Source organism: Gopherus evgoodei, chromosome 6 (genome assembly GCF_007399415.2).
Source record: "Gopherus evgoodei ecotype Sinaloan lineage chromosome 6, rGopEvg1_v1.p, whole genome shotgun sequence".
Taxonomy (NCBI): Eukaryota; Metazoa; Chordata; order Testudines; family Testudinidae; genus Gopherus; species Gopherus evgoodei.
The window spans coordinates 47478385-47498817 of record NC_044327.1 but is presented as its reverse complement, the minus strand read 5'-3'; the positions used below and the strand labels follow the sequence as shown (position 1 = coordinate 47498817).

Genomic DNA, 20433 nt, shown 5'->3' with positions numbered 1-20433 from the left:
TTAGGGTTTTGTCTGCCCTTCAGTTTACCTGCTTTACTGTAATCCAGTAGAATTCAGACTAAGGATGAAAAGAAAGCAGTGAAAATGAATGTTTATCTTCTTTGCATAGTTACTCCCATTTAATGCATCACTCTGAATTCTTCTCTCTCCGCGTATAAAATGAACATGTGTACAGCTGTAGAGCAAATAGTTACATACCTGCTACTCTGGTCTGTGGTCCATGTAACTGATCTTCCCTCTGGCTTTGTTTTGTACCATATCCTTATTGCATGAGGGAAGTCTCTTGGTGCTTGAACCTCTGCTTTCCCTATCATCAAGCTCCAAGGGCCAGTGGAAAACAGAAGCTCTCCACAACCAGGTGCCTGGCTGCAGCGGGTGTAATAGTATAGCTGTTCCCTCCAATGATCTGCAGGTAAAGTCACAAGTTCATGTACAATCTGATTCCTAAGATTTCTCAGCTCTTCAGCATCAGTTAGCTTGGCAGACCTTGTAAATTTTTCAATACCTGGCACAGCAGCAACATCTACCTCCTCAACCTTTAACACAGATAAATCACAGCAGTCCAATACCAGCAAAAAATCTTCATTCCCATGATTCTCTATGTCATAGCAGTTCTTTGAACTAGAAATCCCAGAAACCTGTTCTCTGTTGCTATGGTTACCATTTTTATCAGAAGTATCTTTTTCACCTTTAGCACAGACTGCAAAATCATTATATTCTGTTTTAGATGAGCAGGCACTTACATTTGTCACAGGACTGTGACAAGGTTCAGATGCCCTAATTTTGCATGTTTCATATGACTGTGAAAGGCAGGGTCCTTCCCCAGCACTGCCTCCTTTTTCGCATCTGCTCCCAGGCTCAAAAAAGAGAACTACGGTGCCTTCAATAACTTGGCTTTTAAAATCCACATCTAAGTCCAATACATAATGCTTTACGAGCATGTGGCGTGTGTTGGCCATTAGGGGTAGGTCATCCTTAGCAGGATCTAGCTTCATCTCCATGTTCCAATTTGCTAGGCAACGGCTTTGCAAATTCTCTGTCATTTCTTACACAACATGTTTCCAGGACTTTCAGCATCCCAGTGGCATAAATAACGGTTGGTTCATATAAGTTAGTGTAGTGAGTTACAGTTCCACCACTTCTCTCTTACTCTGTAGAAGGGAAAACAATCAAATAACATTTTAAACAAGTGTTCTGAAATGGATGTATCTAGAAATTAATACAAATAACTGTGCTGTAATTATTAGAATTTCTATGGTCAAATAATGAATTCCTTTGTTTATACTGAGGTAGTGAGCATATTCCTTAAGAAAAGATTTCAAGATCTGGCAGCTAGAACAGCAGGCAGTCTAATCTATATGACAATCACAGAAGATGTCCAAGTGAACAGATTTCTCAAAATATTAGTTTGTTAACTAAAGGAAATGAGCTTTAATGATATAACTTCCTTAACAGCACTTTCTTTTCACTGGCAACCCTTTGAAAAATATGAGTTTTTATGCACGATCAAACTTACTTTATTACAGCATATCTTGTTTTTAAGATGCTAAACATATCATTTATAAATTTCTTGCCTCAAATGACGGAGATTATTTTTCTACTGTGATTCTAAGTAACAAGTATGAAAGAAGGCTAAATGGCCTCGTATGTTTTATACTTTGAGAGTAATAATTTAATATATACAATGTAACTCCAGGGATTAATGTACTTTTTATATTACAACCGCTTGCATATCAGCACTTCTAGTAAATTACAAGAAAATGAGCCAATTTACCAGGAGTGCATTCTAAGTATTCCTTTGAGATTGCTCATGGAGATTTTTCAAATGTATAGTTAGATACTCAAGGTATATCATTACATCTTAATAGCTGGAAATCCATTAACATTCTGGATAATAGCCTACTTATGGCAAACAAAAGGTCTTCTCACTGGAAAATATGCAAATACCAATACAAGGAAGAAAAACATAAAATGCATCAACATCTGTAGCAACAAAAGACAGAAGTTCTTCATGAAAGTTTTGAACCAATACATACTTTGTTTGTACAATATAGTGATTGAGACAACATTCAAATTGTTCAAAATCATTTAGCTCACTGATGTTTCTTTGTTGTAACTGAATATTTTCTAGCATATTCTATTTCTGTCCATTTTTTGAATATATAGTAATAAACATTAGAGACAAGAAATTGAAAACCTCAGCTCAAACTCTTAGTGCAGCTTCTCTAGGGTAGGCTTGCTCAGAATGAGCTTTGCATTTGTGAGCATTCTAGTCTTATTTGTCAAAATTTATTTGGTGGTGAGCTTTGTTTTCATATCAAAGATTACTACTTTACATCTCTATTACTCAGCCTTTTAAAAATTGAACTAAATAAATAAAATATTTTGAGGATTAGAAATTAGAGAAGGTGGGGAACCATTAGGACAACTAGCCCATTCTCTACCAATGTAGGAATGTTCTCAATAACATCTGTCCAGTTTATTTTATATATCTGAAGTGTTGAGGCATCCCTTGGGATATTGTTTCACAGCCATATATACCTCACTAGAACATCTCAAAGAGATTTGTATGTGGATCTCCCACTGTCTGTGCAAAACAGCGGTCAGGATCAGATTTCTCTATTACTCCTTCCCTCTTTTGTGGGTGCCCATGGAGTACTCTCTCTGTTAGATTGGTATCCCAAGGGGAAGGCCAAGAAGGGACTACATTGCGCCCCATACTACTACCAGGAAAATTACCCAGAAAACAAGGTATCATAGCATTGGGCCTTCTCCCCTGGCCAAGGGGTGTTTGGGGGACAGCTAGAGCAAGTGAAAGCCCTGATTGCATGTCTCATGATCCCCTTTAACACAGACCTTTTATCATGCCATGGAACCCAAAGTTAACACACAAGGCCTTTTCCTTCAGAGGATCCAAGTAATTACAAAGAGCTGGGAGGATGGAACGGCAGCTCATTTCACACTGGGTGTAACTACATCTAACCCCATGCTCAGAGAACATTTAGGAGGACACTCAAAATTCCTCACTGAATTTCCTTTCCCAAACTCCCTCTTGCAAGTATTTCCACATGGGAGAAGTTTTCCCTGTTTTTCTCTCATTTAATTCCATTACTGCTAGTTACCCTACTCGATTATGACACGCTTCAAATATTTGCAAACAGTTATCATGCTGCACACCATCTTAGTTACCCACTTAGGCAAGTTATATGTACATTTAGCTCCTTTAGAACTCAAACTTGCATGGAATCCACTAGCAGACTTTTGAGCCCATGCAGAGTCCTAATGAAATAAATACACCTTTGTACAAGTACAGGGACTTACACAAGTCAATTCCAATGCAAATCTGGCTCGATGTTGAAGCCAAATTGGCTTCAACATTTTACCCCACCCTAGTTTGATCTGCGTAACTAGATACATTACCATTACCATAATGCGAAGTGTCTTCTATTTAAAAATAAACAGAATATTAGAGATAGAACAAGAGTATTTAGTCAATATTGGTAACAAATGCCACAGACACATCCAGAAGTATGAGTATGGAGGATGGTTCTTGTTTATGAACAGGGCCGGCTTTAGGAAGCGCGGGGCCCAATTCGAACAGTTTTGACGAGGCCTTGGCAAGGAAGAAAAAAAAAACACCATGAAAAAACACGTGGGGCTTGTACTCACCGGGCAGTGCTCCAAGTCTTCAGCGGCACTTCGGTGGTGGGTCCTTCACTTGCTCCAAATCTTCAGCGGCACTGAAGAACCCGCCGCCGAAGTGTCGCCGAAGACCCAGAACAAGCGAAGGACCCACCGCTGAAGTGGCTGCTGAAGACCCGGAGCGCCGCCAGGTGAGTAAAAATTAAAAAGGTGCCTCTAGCTAGGGAAGAGATTCTCACTGGGTGCGGGGCCCTCTTAGGCACGGGGCCCGATTAGGTGGAATTGGTGGAATTGGCCTAAAGCCGGCCCTGTTTATGAACTGTAGGAGAGCTACCAGAGCTGTGACCGCTTTCTTCGTACAGTGCCTTGGCTTGAAGCCTACTGCAAATACAACCATGAAAGACAAAAAGTTCTATATGCTATTGTGCCAATACTGATTTTATGATTAATGGACTACATTGGGACTCACATAATCTGGGTTTTGTTCCTGACTCTACCACAAACTTTCTGGATGACTTTTGGCAAGTATCTTAATCTCTGTACCTCAATTCTCCATCTATAATGTGAGAATGATAATACCTAGCTCACAGGGACATTATGATGAACATATCTGAATTTCTCAGATACTGTGGTGATATGCACCATAGAAAATCCTACAATAATAAAACTAACATTGTAGTTCAGTGCACACAAACATTAGAGGATTTATAACTATGTAATTAGTTGTTACATACAGCAAGGTTAGGAGGAACCAAAGCACTGTACCAGTAAAACTCAATTAAAGTATGTGTAAAGTTCATTTGAATGAAAATTAAATCAATTTAAATCATTTTATAAAAATTATTATTTTAGGACATAAAATCTCAGATTCAAGGTGGTCACATGTTTCAATGAAGCAAAGAAAAACGTAGGGATTTAGGTTAAGAGATTTCTGTTAATTGAGGTCGACATATATGATTACACATCTCAAAAATCTTAGAGTTCTATATACGCTCTTATATCAAAGTTTAATATAGTTCCTCTTATAAGTAAATAAGATGAATGTATATTGCTTTTGTCTTGCCCCTCTCCATCACTTGAGCAAGGGTTTGAGCATCTTCCAAAAATTATAAAGTGTACACATTAAAACTCTCTCTCTTCCCCTTCCCCATCCCCACCACCACAGTCTCCATCTTCCTCTCAAGGACTGGCTTTAGTTTATTTGGTATGTATGGGTCTTTGGTTTTTTAAATATGATGCTATTGTAGGAAGTCTGGTCAAAGAAATAGGTTCTACATTCTGTTCTGAAGATGAGGAGATTCAGAGTCATCCTGATATCTTCCATGGGTTAGTTCCAGCTACATGGGCCAATCATAGAGAAAGCACTGTTTTCTGTGCATGACTCTCTCTCAAGGACACTTCAATTTTTCCAGGGGAATGTGGATGCCATTGGAAGGTATGATCCCACAGAGTGAGGTGGTCCCTCAAGTAACTTGAGACAACCCTGGGATTCTGATGAGCAGAACTGAAACGTTAAACTTGATCCAGTATTTAACTGGGAGATTCTGAAGACAGAGCACTGGGGTGATGTCCTCATGCTAGCTTGTTTTACGCAGAGACAGGCTACTACATTCTGAACCAAAAGGTAGCTTTTTTGCGGGTTTTTGGTAACATCCTGATGTTCAGAGAATTACAACAATCAACTCTCAAGGTCACATATCTGTGGATCACTGAGGTTATGTTTGGCTTTGACAGGAGGTGATGGTGTCCTCATTCCAGCCATACATGAAAAAGGGCAATTTTTACTTATGTGATTAAGTTACCCAGAAGCAAGGCTATGGAATTCCTTGACAATTTGAGGGCAGACACCCTCATTGTTAAGACAGGGTGACTTCTTTAAAGTGTTTCCCTTTCCTCACCATCACCACCACATCTATTCAGATATTCAGCTTCTACCAACTTCTCTTCAACCATCTGCTGCTACCAGCCATCAGACAGGTGCAGGGTGATGCTCTCTGCATCTGATATGAAAGTGATACAAAGTTGTATGCCATCAGCATATTGCTGGCGTTTCAGTCCATATTGTCTCAACATGCCTTGGGTGCTTCAGAGAGAGAAAGAAAAAGCAGGAGAGAGGGCATGCACACAAGAAAGACAGGGAAGGGAATTTATCCTAGTAGGATTCCACAGGTAACACTTCTGGAGGTGGAGGACAAGGTGTCCATCATAACTCTCTACGTGAAGTCTGAGAGGAATGAATGAAGCCACATCAGCATAGTTCTGCTAACCACTGGACAACTCTGAAAACTGACCACAGAATTCCATGTTTGATAATATCAAATACAGCAGAGAGGTCCAGCAATATAAATAGGAGTATCTGCTTCTTGTCCAGTCATGAAAGGATCATCCAATACCAACAGCACCAATGTACTGGCCTGGAGCTCAAATGGAAGGCGTCCAGAACATTAACTGTATATAGGTGGAGTTAGAGTCAAGCTTCAGCAAGCTTCGCAGTTAAATTGCTCAAAAATGAGAAGTTTGAGACCAGTCAGTATTTGGAGATATTAGCCGCGTGTGGGAATGGTTTCTCAGGTATTGGCCACAACATGGCACACATTCATGGTAGATTTTCCTCCTCACCTACGAAGTTCTGATGACCTTAGTTCCTAGAAGATCCCCGTTGCTCTGGCTACTTTTTCACGTGTTAAGGGGGACCTGGATCACTAACAGGCAGAGGCTAGATTTTCTTACAGTGCCTCTAGAATGTCCAGATACAAGAATGGAAAGACTCAGGCAAGAAATGTATTGTGTTATTGTACCTATATGCATTTTACAGTTCCTGGTATCCTGAGAGACTGTCTGAACACAGATGATTTTGTTATATAGTACTTAGTTCATAAGTCTTAGATATGTGTAAATAATATTTCAGGTACAGGGCCAAACTTTCTGCTTACGTAAACAGGCACAGCTACAATAACTTCAGTAAAGTTTTGTCCATTGGATACCCACAGAGAATTATGTAGCAAAGTTAAAATTGATGTGGAACCTATATAAAATGTTTGTGAGCAGGATCAATACAAGAGAGATACATAATACCTGTGCTTACAACAAATCTGAGTGGTATAAAAAGCAAAACATTGTCACTTATGGTTTGGTTCATCATAAACAGTCAAGGAGACATGGAACAAATGTTTTGCCTCAGCTTTGTCATTTCCTGTAACAGCCCAAATTTTACACAGTGACATACAATAACTACACTTGTGTAAACAATATGTATATACAGAGAATACATATGTCAAGATGAGATTATAGCATGCTGTATAAAAACATTCTGTGGCCTGGTAATAAGAGCAAAAGCCTGAGAATTTAAAGGATCCTGTGTATTAATTACAGAGAAGGCACTGATGCATTGTATAACAGAGGACAAATAATTTATAATGCATTATGTTTCTATACCAATCTTCATAAGAGCTGCTCCAAGCACTTGCCAGTCATCAATTATCAGAAATCTGAAGTGAAATTCTGGCCCTATAAATTCAGTGGGAGTTTTGGCATTACTTTCAAGTGGGCCAGAATTTCATGCCTGGTTTCTAGCTAAACAGAAAACCCATGATCAACACAAAGCAATTTTCCAAGATTTGAATTTAACAGGCAAACACTGGGAAGAGGGAAAACAAGCAAGCAACCAGAAAGTAGTAAAATGTATTTAAAAACTCTACTTTGATTGTAAGCTCCTAGATGCTACACCACCACAAAAAGACAACCAAGCCAGACTTTCAACAGAACCCAGATCCAATTCTCACTATTTACTATAAATTAGTCTATAATCACTTTCATTTCACATTCCCTGTGGTTCACTTCTTGGGCATGCACAAAGCAAGTTGTAAGTGGTTCTGTTTGTGTACGCAGTGTGTGAAATTTTTTTGTAAAAATATAAGCATGTTTTTATCTTTTGGTTTATTTAATTTCTAAACAACTTTTTTTTTGCTTATATCTGCACAAGTACAATTCAAAGATAGCCAAAAGTAAACACTGAAAATTTGTAAAAATGGAAGCCCTAGAATTCTTAATTAAGCCACACAGATGGCTATGAGGTAGGTACTCTAAAGCAATAGATCTGAAATATTTTCTTATTGTAGACAACTCTTAAAAAAAGACAAGCTCTTGTGGTCCACCACTTCCTCACTAAAGTCCAGTTCAATACCTTTCCCTCTGATCGCTATAGCATTCACTTCATGAAAATGGACAGTATTAGGGAGACAAAATGAAAATTAAACAGGCTTTAGTGTGATGGCTATGACTGCTTTGTTATACCCCTTCCCACTCATTTTGTACTCTGGTTGGTCATTTTGTTTCCCTGGATGTAGGAACTTTACATTTATCATTGCCAAATTTCCCCTTATCGCTCTGTCATTCTGCAATTTTAAAGCGGTCCTCTTGTGGGTATGGAAATGTGGTGATGGTTTTACGTTTGCATTTAAGTTTTGTTGGTCAAAAGCCTTTTGGAAATCCACAGAATCTAATGCTCAGATACAGCTCCCAGAAACATCACACCCTGAAGTTCTCACAGAAGCAGCCTGTGGACCACTTGGAAGTACTCTTAGTACCATGTTTGAGAACCACTGCTGAAAAGTATTAGACCACTGAAAAAGTGAGGCACAGAGAATGAAGCAACTTGCTGAAGATCATACAGAAAGTCAACAGTAGAACCAATAACTCTCTAACCCTTAAGCAATGGTCGCTCTTTGTGCCACAGTGCATTTTAACAACATTTAAACATAAAATGAAGACGGTGTTGTAAGTATTTAAACTGTATATGGATGGTCTATGTATGCAGTATGTATTTGTTGTTTCAAATAGTTCCCCATTTTCACTAAATATTCTTTTGATAGGGATATTTTTTTTTAGTCGTCATCTTGGCAGGACATTTGTCCAATAAAAGGAAAACAACAAACCTATGTAGGTGCTTGTAGAAATGTGCCTCAGCCTTCATTAGCTGCTCCTCTTGGACAAACACTAGAGTCCTGGAATACGAAGCCCCATAACCGCAGTAGTTTTAGAATATTAAGTGTTCCTTTATTGCAGTGATCCCCACAGCTGCCCTCCTCCCCCAACTAGAGCCAGAGCTGGAAGTTGTGGCTCCCAGGGGGAGGCACAGAGAGAGGTAAAGGGGCCAACGCTGGGTGGTACATCTAGGGCCGGGAGCCAAGGCTGGGGATGGGTCCAGGAGCAGAGCCATGGACAGGGTGGAGCTGGAGCCAGAGCCAGGAGGAGAGCCATGACTAGGGGTGAGTGCTTAACTATGCTGTCAGTTAATAAGTTTTTCTAATGTCCAACCTAAATCGCCCTTGCTGCGATTTAAGCCCATTGCTTCTTGTCCTGTCCTCAGAGGTTAATGAGAACAATTTTTCTCCCTCTGCCTTGAAACGGACTTTCATGTACTTGAAAACTGTTATGGTCACCCCCTCAGTCTTCTTCTCCTCTCCAGATTAAACAAACCCAATGTTTTCAATTTTTCCTCATAGGTCATGTTTTCTAGACCTTTAATAATTTTTGTTGTTCTCCTCTGGACTTTCTCCAGGTTGTCCACATCTTTCCTGAAATGTGGCACCCAGAACTGGACACAGTACTCCAGTTGCAGCCTTATCAGTGCAGAGTAGAGTGGAAGAATTACTTCGTGTGTCTTGCTTACAACATTCCTGGTAATACATCCTAGAATGATGTTTGCTTTTTTTTTTTTTTTTTGCAACAGTGTTACATTGTTGACTCATATTTAGCCTGTGATCCAATAACCCCCAGATCCCTTTCCACAGCATTACATGAACTTTGGGGGCTTTGCTGTCGGTTTAGAGGGGTTTTTTTCGGTTTTTTTTTTATTTGGAGGGGGGATACTTACACACATACTATATTATATATAGGGGAAAACTCAATTCCATCCCATCTGCCCTCTTTAAAGATAAGTGACTTATCCATGTATTGTTCCTGTTTATAAAGAAAAAACAATGAGGTGTCCTTGTGGCACCTTCGAGACTAACCAATTTATTTGGGCATAAGCTTTCATGGGCTAAAACCCACTTCATCAGATGCCTGGAGTGAAAGATACAGTATAAATATTACAGCGCATGAAAGATGGGAGTTGCCTTACCAAGTGGGGGGTCAGTGCTAATGAGGCCAATTCAATTAAGGTGGAAGTGGCCTATTCTCAACAGTTGACAAGAAGGGGGGAATATCAAAAGATGGAAAATTACTTTTTGTAGTGAATCATCCACTCCCAGTCTTTATTCAGGCCTAATTTGATGGTATCCAGTTTGCAAATTAATTCCAGTTCTTCAGTTTCTTGTTGAAGGTTTTTACTTTTTGAACTTTTCCCTCTCTTGATATTCACCCCCTCTCGTCAACTGTTGAGAATAGGCCACTTCCACCTTAACTGAATTGGCCTTCTTAGCACTGACCCCCCCCCACTTAGTATGGCAACTCCCATTTTTTCATGTGCTGTAATATTTATACTGCTTACTGTATTTTTCACTCCATGCATCTGATGAAGTGGGTTTTAGCCCATGAAAGTTTATGCCCAAATAAATTGGTTAGTCTCTAAGATGCCACAAGGACTCCTCGTTGTTTTTGCTGATACAGACTAACACGGCTACCACTCTGAAATTTATAAAGTATAATTCACTTGGGGAAAATGAACCAAGTCTGTAAAATCACAGCCACAAATGTAGTTTTAGAACATATGAAGCAACTGAAAGCATGGGGTTAAGAAGAGAAACCCATGTAGCCTTCATAATAGCAGTTGCTATAACCACTCTCTCCCACCCTCCCTTACCAAAAAATAGCTCCCTGTTGGACAAGAGGTTTCTGAGGAGGCAGAGCTCCTCTGCCATACAAGGGCCTGGGTTGTAGCCTGGGCTAATAAAACCTTTTTGTTTCCTTTGTTACAAGTGGTTCGCTCTTGATTTCAACAATAAAACCTTTGGGGAGAAAAAAAATGCTACTGAAAGACTTTTGTTGCTGGACCAGCTGGCCCACACCATCACCTCAAAGCCTCACAAAAGAGGCAAAAAAATCATTAGCTGCTGTCTTTTATGGCTCTAGTGAAAAGATATATACATGAAGTTACAGGGATGCACGTTGGGATCATCTTCATACAGTGCAGGAGCAACAGAGGCAAGAGTGCACTGCTGTTTCAAGTGCTATGGTTGGGGGGATGGTCAGCGAAGGCAAACACAAGAAACACTTCCTTCACCCTTATGTCCTTTGATATTTTTTTTTAAATTTTGAAAAAAATCACTTGTGTACATAATTACAGACAAGGCTACCTTGTTTGGGGGGTGGGGAAGGAATCTACCCAATTGTTTTACCAAGATCACAGAATCTTAGTCTTTAAACCCAATTTTGGTCATTACTCTCGCAATTAATGCCACATTTCAAGTGCATAGACTTACTAAAGCAAGTAAGATTTGATCCATTATAGCAGTGGTCCCCAACCTTTTTGGCTAGCGGGCGCCAGCTGAAGGACCACTGCGGCGGTGGAGCACCCATTGGCGGTGCTGCCCAGCTAAGGCAGGCTAGTGCCTACCTTTTCCAACACTGTGCTGCACCCAGGAAATGGCCAGCAGCAGGTCTGGCTTCTACGCAGGGGGGCCACAGTACTCCATGCGCTGCCTCCTCCTGAGCACTGGCTCCACACTCCCATTGGCCGGGATCCAGCCAATCAAAACTGGGGAGGTGAAATGCAGTGCCTGTAGGCGAGAGCTGCATGAAGCCACTTGCACGCCTCCGCCTAGGAGCCGGACCTGCTGCTGGCCACTTCCGGTGCGCAACACAGTCTGTGATGCCAGGACAGGCAGGAAACCTCCCTCTGCAACCCGGCTGATCTGCTGACCGGGAGCCACTGGAGATAAGTCCGCACCCCAATCCCCTGCCCCAGTCCCGAACCCACTCCCCCCAAAAGCCAGAACCCCTTCCTGAACCCCAAACCTCTCATCCCTGGCTCCACGCCAGAGCCTGCACCCCTAGCCCAGAGCCCTGATCTCCTCCTGCACCCCAAACCACTGCCCTAGCCCTGAGCCCCCTCCAACACCCTGAACCCCTCATTCCTGACCCCAACCCGCAGCCCTCACCCCCACACCTCACGCCTCTGCCCCAGCCCTGAGCCCCTCATCCCCAGCTCCATTGGCTAGCAGGCATCAACAATTTTCTTCAACTGGGTCCCCAGAAAAAAAGTTTGAAAACCACTGGTTTTGTATAATACATACAAATACTTTCTACCTTTAGGCCACTACATTTGAGTTACAGAAATTAACTCAGATTCCATAGTGATAATGGCTACATAAGTACCTAGATCAGCAAGATGCTTGAAGTATTCAGATTTAGTATGAAGTTGTTAATTTTTATACAGTCTTTAATTTCAATGTATATTTCTTAGCTATGATATTAAATAGTAATATCCCGCCCTCCCCCCAAAAGTGACTATAATAAAAATATTGTGGGAGTTATAGTGAATAAAGCAGCCTTTAATGATATTTTCTACTTGACAGCTACCTTGACCCACTGAAAATTATAACAGTTGATATCTAAGTAGATCTCTAGATGGTTATTTGCTATCTAGTATGAGTAGAGGAAAATATTGTATGTATGGATGTTTTTATGATTCTAAGTTAATTCATAAACATGTTTCGTGAACTACATGGTTGAGATTTTCAAAGCCTATCGGGGATTTAGACACACAACTCCCTCCGATGTTAATGGAGTTTGTGTGGCTAACCCTGTGGTTGGCTTATTCATTCTAATTATTGTAAAAAGCTCTAAAATGAGGACTAGTGAAGCCAAAGGAACACACAGGATAACTACAGATGAAGAAACCACCTGTTATGTTTACTAGATACCAACAACCAATCCAAGTGCAAAATCTCTCCAAATCACACTAGGGATCTCTGCTGAATTTCCCAAACTCATATTACACACAAATTCCAGTAATACAGTGGGAGTTCTGTACTCATTTTATACATAGAATTCACAGTAAAGGTCTACAATGTGGACTAGAAAAGGAGAATATTGCCTTAAATTGAGATATTAAGTTTTTTAAAGCTTCTTATCCCATAAAACTTTACACTTCAGAAACCAGAAATCCAAAATCCTGCCTGAATTTATTTTAGTAAGCATTTTCTTTAGCAAGGCATTAAAAGAAACAAGTGACAACTTATACTTTTTAAAAGGATGTGGTCTTTTATTCACTAATCTAGATAAGACAGACAATTTCCTAGAAATTCACAATTATTTTTATATACAACCAGAACAAAAGGATCTGAGTTAAAATGTATGTAAATTTTAACTACATGGATATGTATACATATTTAAACCTTTATTATTCAACAGCTTTTGTGAATCTCTCCTAAAATATTTGTCAGTATTGTACATTATAAGAATCCCTCATGCTTGGTAATCTTTTATTATTGTTTTCTGGTGCAGATACTGATATATCCTGTGCCAGCAATGGTTTCCTTCAGATGGATTACATTTTGGGGGAACTAATATGTTCTTCTTTGTGTGGGCAAATGCCATAGGAAAACCAAATCCACTTTGGATTATACCAGCTAAAGTCACATGTACAAGCAAGAAGACACACTTGTCACTGTTTTTTAAACAAACTATCTTAACCAATATAGAAGGCAAGACAAAGATTATACAAAATCCTTCCAAACCAAAGCATATTTCTTATTTCTCCATAGACTCTCAGAGCATAATAATTGATGGTATCAATATATCCTTTCAGAGCAATATAAAGGATGTGTTTTCCAAGTACAAAATAGAAAGTAATAAAGCAAGAAATAATAGGATTCAAAAGCACAGACATTTCCAATGTACTGCTATTTTAATAAAAAATGTAATCCTCCCAAGTGATCTTGCTTTGGAAAGTATATGGCATTTACAATACACAAACCAGTAATACCTTTTTAAAGAATTTAAAGCAACTTAATTAAAAATACTTTGACTTTAGGTGCCTAAAAGTGGCACCGAAGCAATTGTACTGAAAATCTTAGGTCTAGTATCTGGTTCTTGTAATCCTACCACAAATCCAGAAAATGTGCATTAAAATAGAAACAAGCGGTACTTCTACTGTTCCATTCGAAAAAAGAATTTTGCAAACTCTGTCCCCTCCAAAATATACACCCTGATAGAAGAAGCTGCAGAAACCCTAATATGCACGAATCTCTTGCGGGATTTTTATTATTTGTTACAAGATGTGTTAATCAAGATCCCCAAAAATGATACAGTGATCAGGGGTGATTTTAACACAAAGGTACAAGTAACAATGATAGATTGGATAAAGTTATAGACAAATGCAGAATGGTCTGGACATGAACCAAAATAGTGAATGATTAGTAGAAATGTGCAGGAAACAACCTACTGATGGGTGGAATTATTTCCTCATAAAGAAATTCATAAAGCAACATGGAACTCTCTCCTTTCCCATGGTACTACAGAGAACCAGACAGATCACTTCTGCATTTCAAGAAAATTTCCCAGCTCACTGGCAGATGTGTATTATACAGGGGAGCAGAGGTCAGCAGCAATCAGAACCTTTGTATCACTAAATTGAAGATCAAGAAGGTTAAAACAAAGACTATGCATCAACCAGCACAATTAAATGACCCAAATATAAAAAGCCCTATTCAGCTTAAACTGAAGAACAGGTTCAGTGTTCTAATGTACGTAACTGAAGAAAATAAAAGATGGGTGGGAAAACTGCTTTCTAACAACAACAAAATCAAAAAAAGGAAAAATGGATTAGCAAAGTTACTTAGGCATCTGCAGAAAAAAAAGTGTAAAGCAATAATTCATGAATGCTAAGACGCATAATGACAAGCAAATGGCAAAAATAGAGATCTAGTTAGAGAGGAAAAAGAAGTACTAGAAGAGATAAAAGGGCATATATAGACAGAAAATGTCAAGATGCTGAAGATGCTAGCTAAAAAGGTGACATTACAACCTTGTATAAGACAAACAGTTAATAGTACTGGAGGCCCTGCTACAGATGCAGATGGAAAGACTTAGAACAGAGGAACAACAGAAAAGATGGGCAGAACATTTTCAGGCTGTTTTAAAATTGACCAAGCACATGTGAACTATTAGAAATATATGTGACAAAGACCTACTACTAAACCTTGATATTGATTTAGAAGATACTACAATTGTAGAAGTCAAAAAAAAATCAGTAAACTGAAATGTGGGAATGCCGCTGGAGAGGATAACATTACTGGAGAGATGCTTAAAGCAAGTGATGAAACAGTCCTGCAGACTTCCCTTGTGTTTTGGGATAGAAAATGGAATGAAGAAAAGAATCCAACTCAACGGAAGACAGAGCATATAGTAAAATTGCCAAAGAAGGGTGACCTCACCAACTGCAATAACTGGGGAGGAATCATATCACTCATGTGCATCATCATCCTGGAAGGTAGGGGTTCTGGAACAAATTTTATAATGGGGGGTACTGAGAGCCACTGAACCAAGCTGTACATCTTGTATAGGATGGAAACCACTTCAAGCCAGAGGGTGCAGCAGCATCCCCAGCACCCCGAGTTCCGGCACTTATGCTGGACTGTATCAAAAAGCAAATAGACCTTCAGCTTGGAGAGAATCAAGCAAGTTTAAACAGAGATCATGAGCAGACCATACTGTTGTTCCATATCTCTGAGAACAAAGTGTGGAATGGAAAGCATCTCTTGTGATATATTTTACAGATTTCTAGAAGACTTTTGACAGCATACACAGTAACGGTCTTTGGAAAATTATGGTATGCTATGGAATACCAGCAAAAATTATTAAAATAATCAAGGATCTATATAATGCCAAATGTGCATTCAGAGACAGTGATAACATCAGCCAGTGGTTTCCAGTGGCAATTGCAGTAAGGCAAGGGTGTATTATGTCCCCACTATTGTTGCACTGGTCAAAGACTATGTCATGAGGAAAGTAACTGCTGAAGGCAATTGAGGAATTTTATGGTCAAAAGATAAAGCACAATAAGGATTACCTTGATTTTGCTGATGATACTGTCTTGCTTTGTTCAACACATGGCTTAATGGAAGAAAAGACCCAGCTTCTGGCAAATACAGCTACAGCAAGGGAAGACAAAAATACATGGCTATCCATGTCCCCAACAGTGGACATCAGAGTGGATGAAAAGCACTAGAAGAAATAAGCTATTTTATCTATCTAAGGAGTGAGATGTGCCATGAAGGCAACACCATGCTAGATGTCAAAGAAGTAAACAATTTTCATAAACTGGAAAAAATTTGAAAAAGTACCGTAATATGATTAGCACTGACAAAAATACAAATTTTTAACAGTGGTATCATGTCTATCTCCATTTATGGAGCAGAGTCAGAAATTTACAACAGAAATTGATAAGAAGAGCCACTCATTCCAAAAATAAATGCCTTTAGAAGATCTTAAGACTCCATTGGAAAATCTTTCTTGCAACATCAGAAATTCTAAGTAGAGCAAACAATCTAAAGCATCAAATATAGTAAGACAATGGACATATTTAGGACACATTTTAAGGATGCAACCAACTCAACTTCCATGGCAAGTGATAATATGGACACTACTTGGAGCTGGAGCACAGACAGTTAGGCAAATCCCTGATCGAAGTTAATGGTATTGGACCAGGAATAAAATAACATGGTGCTTTCCTTTCTAAACAAGCTTTGTCCTCTACTTTCCTAGCATCACTGCTAGTAGTTTGAAATCCAGATTACCTTTATTTCCCTGAAATGTAACAGTGGTTGTCACTAAGAATTTTTTTAATAAGTTAAAATATCATTCCTTTTTATATCCTCCATGTGATTCATTAGAAATTAAGGGAATTGCATTCTTTAGAGAACAAATGCAAATCACAATTTTGTTTTCCACCGTTAGCACTGATTAGCCAGCAAAGACCTGGAGAAATAGCAAGTGGGGAAAGGAGTGAAAATATAGGTACACTTTTTTTTGTGTGTGTGACTTCTTAGCAATCAGATTACCAGCTAGTGGAATGGTTTATCACATTTCTGACATTTTGTTTTTCTTCTTACTGTCTATAGTTGTTTATAAGCAGAGGGTGGGATTTGAAAAGAGGCTAAACTGTAAAACAAAAAAGGAACAATGAGATTTACGTCTGTTGAGTTAGAGTGCAAAAACAGTTAATACAATTATGACTACATTTAATGTGTGGCCATAAATAAATAAGAATCAGGGACCTCTCTTATCTCTCCATTAATCATCTACTAAGCCCCATCTCATCCCTATACCAATTCTCCTTCAGCTTTTAACTTCAGTCAGTCTACAGTCTAACCTGTCATCTACAATCATTAATTTATTTAGCCTTATTACTCACCTCATAGAAGTGTTTTGGTATGTAAAATTATTAAATGTGGAAAATGAGGCAAAGAAAGGTTTAGTGATCTGCCCAAAAATTGATCCTCAAAGCCAGCATCAGAACATTGGCCTTAGAGTTAGGAGTCCTAACTGCAAACAACACTCCATACCTTACATACCAAAGGCTTTGTTCTGAAAATGGTTAGAAAACAAAAATGCATGTACTGAAAAATCCAAGCAGTTATCATGAGCTCTCTCAAAAATATCACTGCTTTATATTCTCAGGAACCATTCCAGTTAAATGACAGCTACTGCACTGCGTGCATCGACAGTGTGTGTACTTCAATAGGGCTTCCCACAGCTCTTCATGCAGCTTACTGCTCTTTATAGCTCAGCTACTGAAAAAAATTAAGGTGGCCTTCACATCATGCTGAAATCTTTTTTGAAGTTTGTGCTGCCTCGCTGGCATTCACAGAAAGTCCTAAGGCCAAATTCTCTACTGAGGTAAACTGGTGAAGCTCCGTCAACTTCAGTGGAGCTGTGCCAATTCACACCAGGTGAAAATATGGTCAACAATGTACACTTAACAGTTCTGCACACTAGTCCTTCCTATAGAGTTTACATTTCACCCTGAGAGGAAGCTGTTCTAACTAAATGACCTCAAGTTCAGTCATTAGGAATTAATTTTTCCCAGATGTTCTCCAGAATCCTTTCCTTCAAACCCATAGCACTTCAGCAGGTGACATGGATTCCCACAGAGTTCCAAAGGAAATGCTGCAGGACCTATCACATTGGGTGATGGGGCACATTGGGCATCAGAGGACTAATTGTAAATGGCTAATTAAATCCCCTCCAATGGGAGTCTGCAGACAAACAAAATGAACAGGAACAACTCATGGTCATCTGGAGTTTGAGAATAATTAATCTATCACTACCAGGCTCTGTTCTGATGAGCATTTTCAATCATGTTAAGATAACAGGATGGAGAAACACACCTTCCTTTTTGCTCATCAAGACAAGACCCTAATGTTGCTATGTGAGATAGCCAAAACTCACTGAAACAAGGGTAGGATAGAAAAAATAAAAACCTCTCCAAATCATTAATTGAATGTTTCATTCACTCACTCACTTTGACAACCCTTGGAGCAAACAATCACTCATTATCTGCTGGCACACGTAGCCCATCTCTTCATCGCAATGCACTTTTGTTCGTTTCCGGGGTTATCACTTCACTTCAGCTGCCTAGGGATGCTTCTAATTGGCAAGTTGTTGATTTTCATTAGTTCTGTCAACCCAGCTCCACAAAGCAACTTAGGTATTGTGATGCTGAACATTGTGATGCCTAATTTTAGACACCCAGAAAAATCACAGGAACAACACTGCAATCCACAAAGCCCGAGTTAGACACTTCTTATGATGCAATCCACAAAACCACATGTGCTAGGTGGTGAGCCACGTAAGCTCACCAATGAGAGATGCCAAGGACAGGGATGTGTCCTAAACCCTTCTGCAAGGAACAGGCTGTCAACAGGATGGTGTGCTGCCTTCCCAGAGCCAAGACATGAGACTTCACTCTAAGATCAGATAAGCATCCTAAAGTTGACAGGCAAGAATCCATTGGGGATGGTTCATAATGACAATAATGACACTGCATCACTGGATACCTCACAGATAATAGATGACTTCAGCACGCTTCCAGATTCCCTGAAGAAGAACGTCCAAGCAATCTCTGAGATCCTTCCTATCCCACGAGCAAAGGAAGACAGAAGTCAGAAGGTGCTGCAAGTGAACCCGTAGCTGGATAAGTGGTGTAGGGTGGAGGATTTCGATTTGGTGGAACATTCTATGGAGAGAGGGGGCTGTATAGTATGGATGGCCTCCCTCCACTACAGCAGAATGGGAACCGTTCTCCTTGGCGACAGGCTGCCTAGAGTAATCAGGAGGGTGATAAATGAACAACAAAAGGGGTGGGTAAAGAGATTAAAAAGAATAAGAACATCTAAAGTTAGTAAAAAAAAAAAAAAAAAAGAAAAGAAAAAAAGAAAGCCTCCAAAATGTAACATTTCTTTCACTAGGTTTAATAGTGTGTAATGCCCTGAATTAGCATGTACACCTCTATCCCGATATAACATGATCTGATATAACACGAATTCGGATATAACGCGGTAAAGCAGTGCTCGGGGGGGGGGGAGTGCTCCAGCAGATCAAGGCAAGTTCAATATAACACAGTTTCACCTATAGTGCAGTAAGATTTTTTGGCTCCCGAGGACAGTGTTATATCGAGGTAGACGTGTATCTTGTGGAATCATAGACTTTTAAGCCCAGAAAGGACTATTATGATAATCTAGTCTGATCTCCTTCATAACACATGGAATATCAAAAACAGAAATTCCATCATGTGGAACCTTAACATCTCAGAAAAGACTTCTCAATGAGGATTCAAATTATTCACTATTTGCTGATAAAAGTCACACTACCAAAAAATATCACTTTTTTCAAAGGTGTTGACAGGAACAACAAAACAGGCATATGTCATGGTATAATTCAGCACTCTGAACCTTAGCGTCCAAAAGATGGGGTACCAGCATGAATTCCTCTCAGCTTAATTACCAGCTTAGAACCTGTAGCGCTGCCACCAACCAGGAATATCAGTGCCTGGTACACTTTGGTCCCCCCAAGACCTTGCCCGGGGAACCCCAAGACCCAGACCCTCTGGATCTTACCACAAGGAAAGTAAATCCTTTCCCCCACCGTTGCCTCTCCCAGGCTTCCCCTCCCTGGGTTACCCTGGAAGATCACTGTGATTCAAACTCCTTGAATCTTAAAACAGAGAGGAAAATGCACCTTCCCCCCTCCTTCTCTCTTCCCCTCCCAGATTCTCCCTAAGAGAGACAGTAATCCTAACACAGAGAGAAATTAGCCTCTCTCCCCCCCTTCCCTCCTTTCTCCCCACCAATTCCCTGGTGGACCCAGACCCCGTCCCCTTGGGTCTCATCAGAATAGAAAAACAATCAGGTTCTTAAACAAGAAAAGCTTTTTAATTAAAGAAGGAAAAAAACAGTAAAAATTATCTTTGTAGATTTAAGATGGAATATGTTACAGGGTCTTTTAGCTATAGACACTGGGAATACCCTCCCAGCCTAAGTATTCAAGTACAAATTAAAATCCTTTCAGCAAAATACACATTTGAACTCCTTCCAACCAAATACACATTTGCAAATAAAGAAAAACCATAAGCCTAACTCGCTTTATCTACCTAATACTCACTATTCTGAATTTATAAGAGCCTGTATCGGAGAGATTGGAGAGAAACCTGGTTGCATGCCTGATCCCTCTGAGCCCCCAGAGTGAACAACAACCAAAAACTAACAGCACACACACCAACTTCCCTCCCTCAAGATTTGAAAGTATCCTGTCCCCTGATTGGTCCTCTGGTCAGGTGACAGCCAG

At 39.7% G+C, this 20433-nt stretch overlaps 1 protein-coding gene across 7 annotated transcripts in view; it reads right to left on the bottom strand.

The window, feature by feature from the left end:
• AOPEP (aminopeptidase O (putative)) overlaps positions 1–20433 on the bottom strand; it is a 350923-nt gene that overhangs the window by 296576 nt on the left and 33914 nt on the right. For 6 of the 7 annotated variants that reach the window (XM_030566094.1, XM_030566098.1, XM_030566100.1 and 3 more), the window contains one exon: positions 199–1151. In XM_030566094.1, the coding sequence (XP_030421954.1) occupies positions 199–1043 (845 nt within the window). In that variant the 5' untranslated portion in view covers positions 1044–1151. The remainder of the gene's footprint in view (positions 1–198; positions 1152–20433) is intronic. The other variant, XM_030566099.1, reaches the window with a different exon arrangement.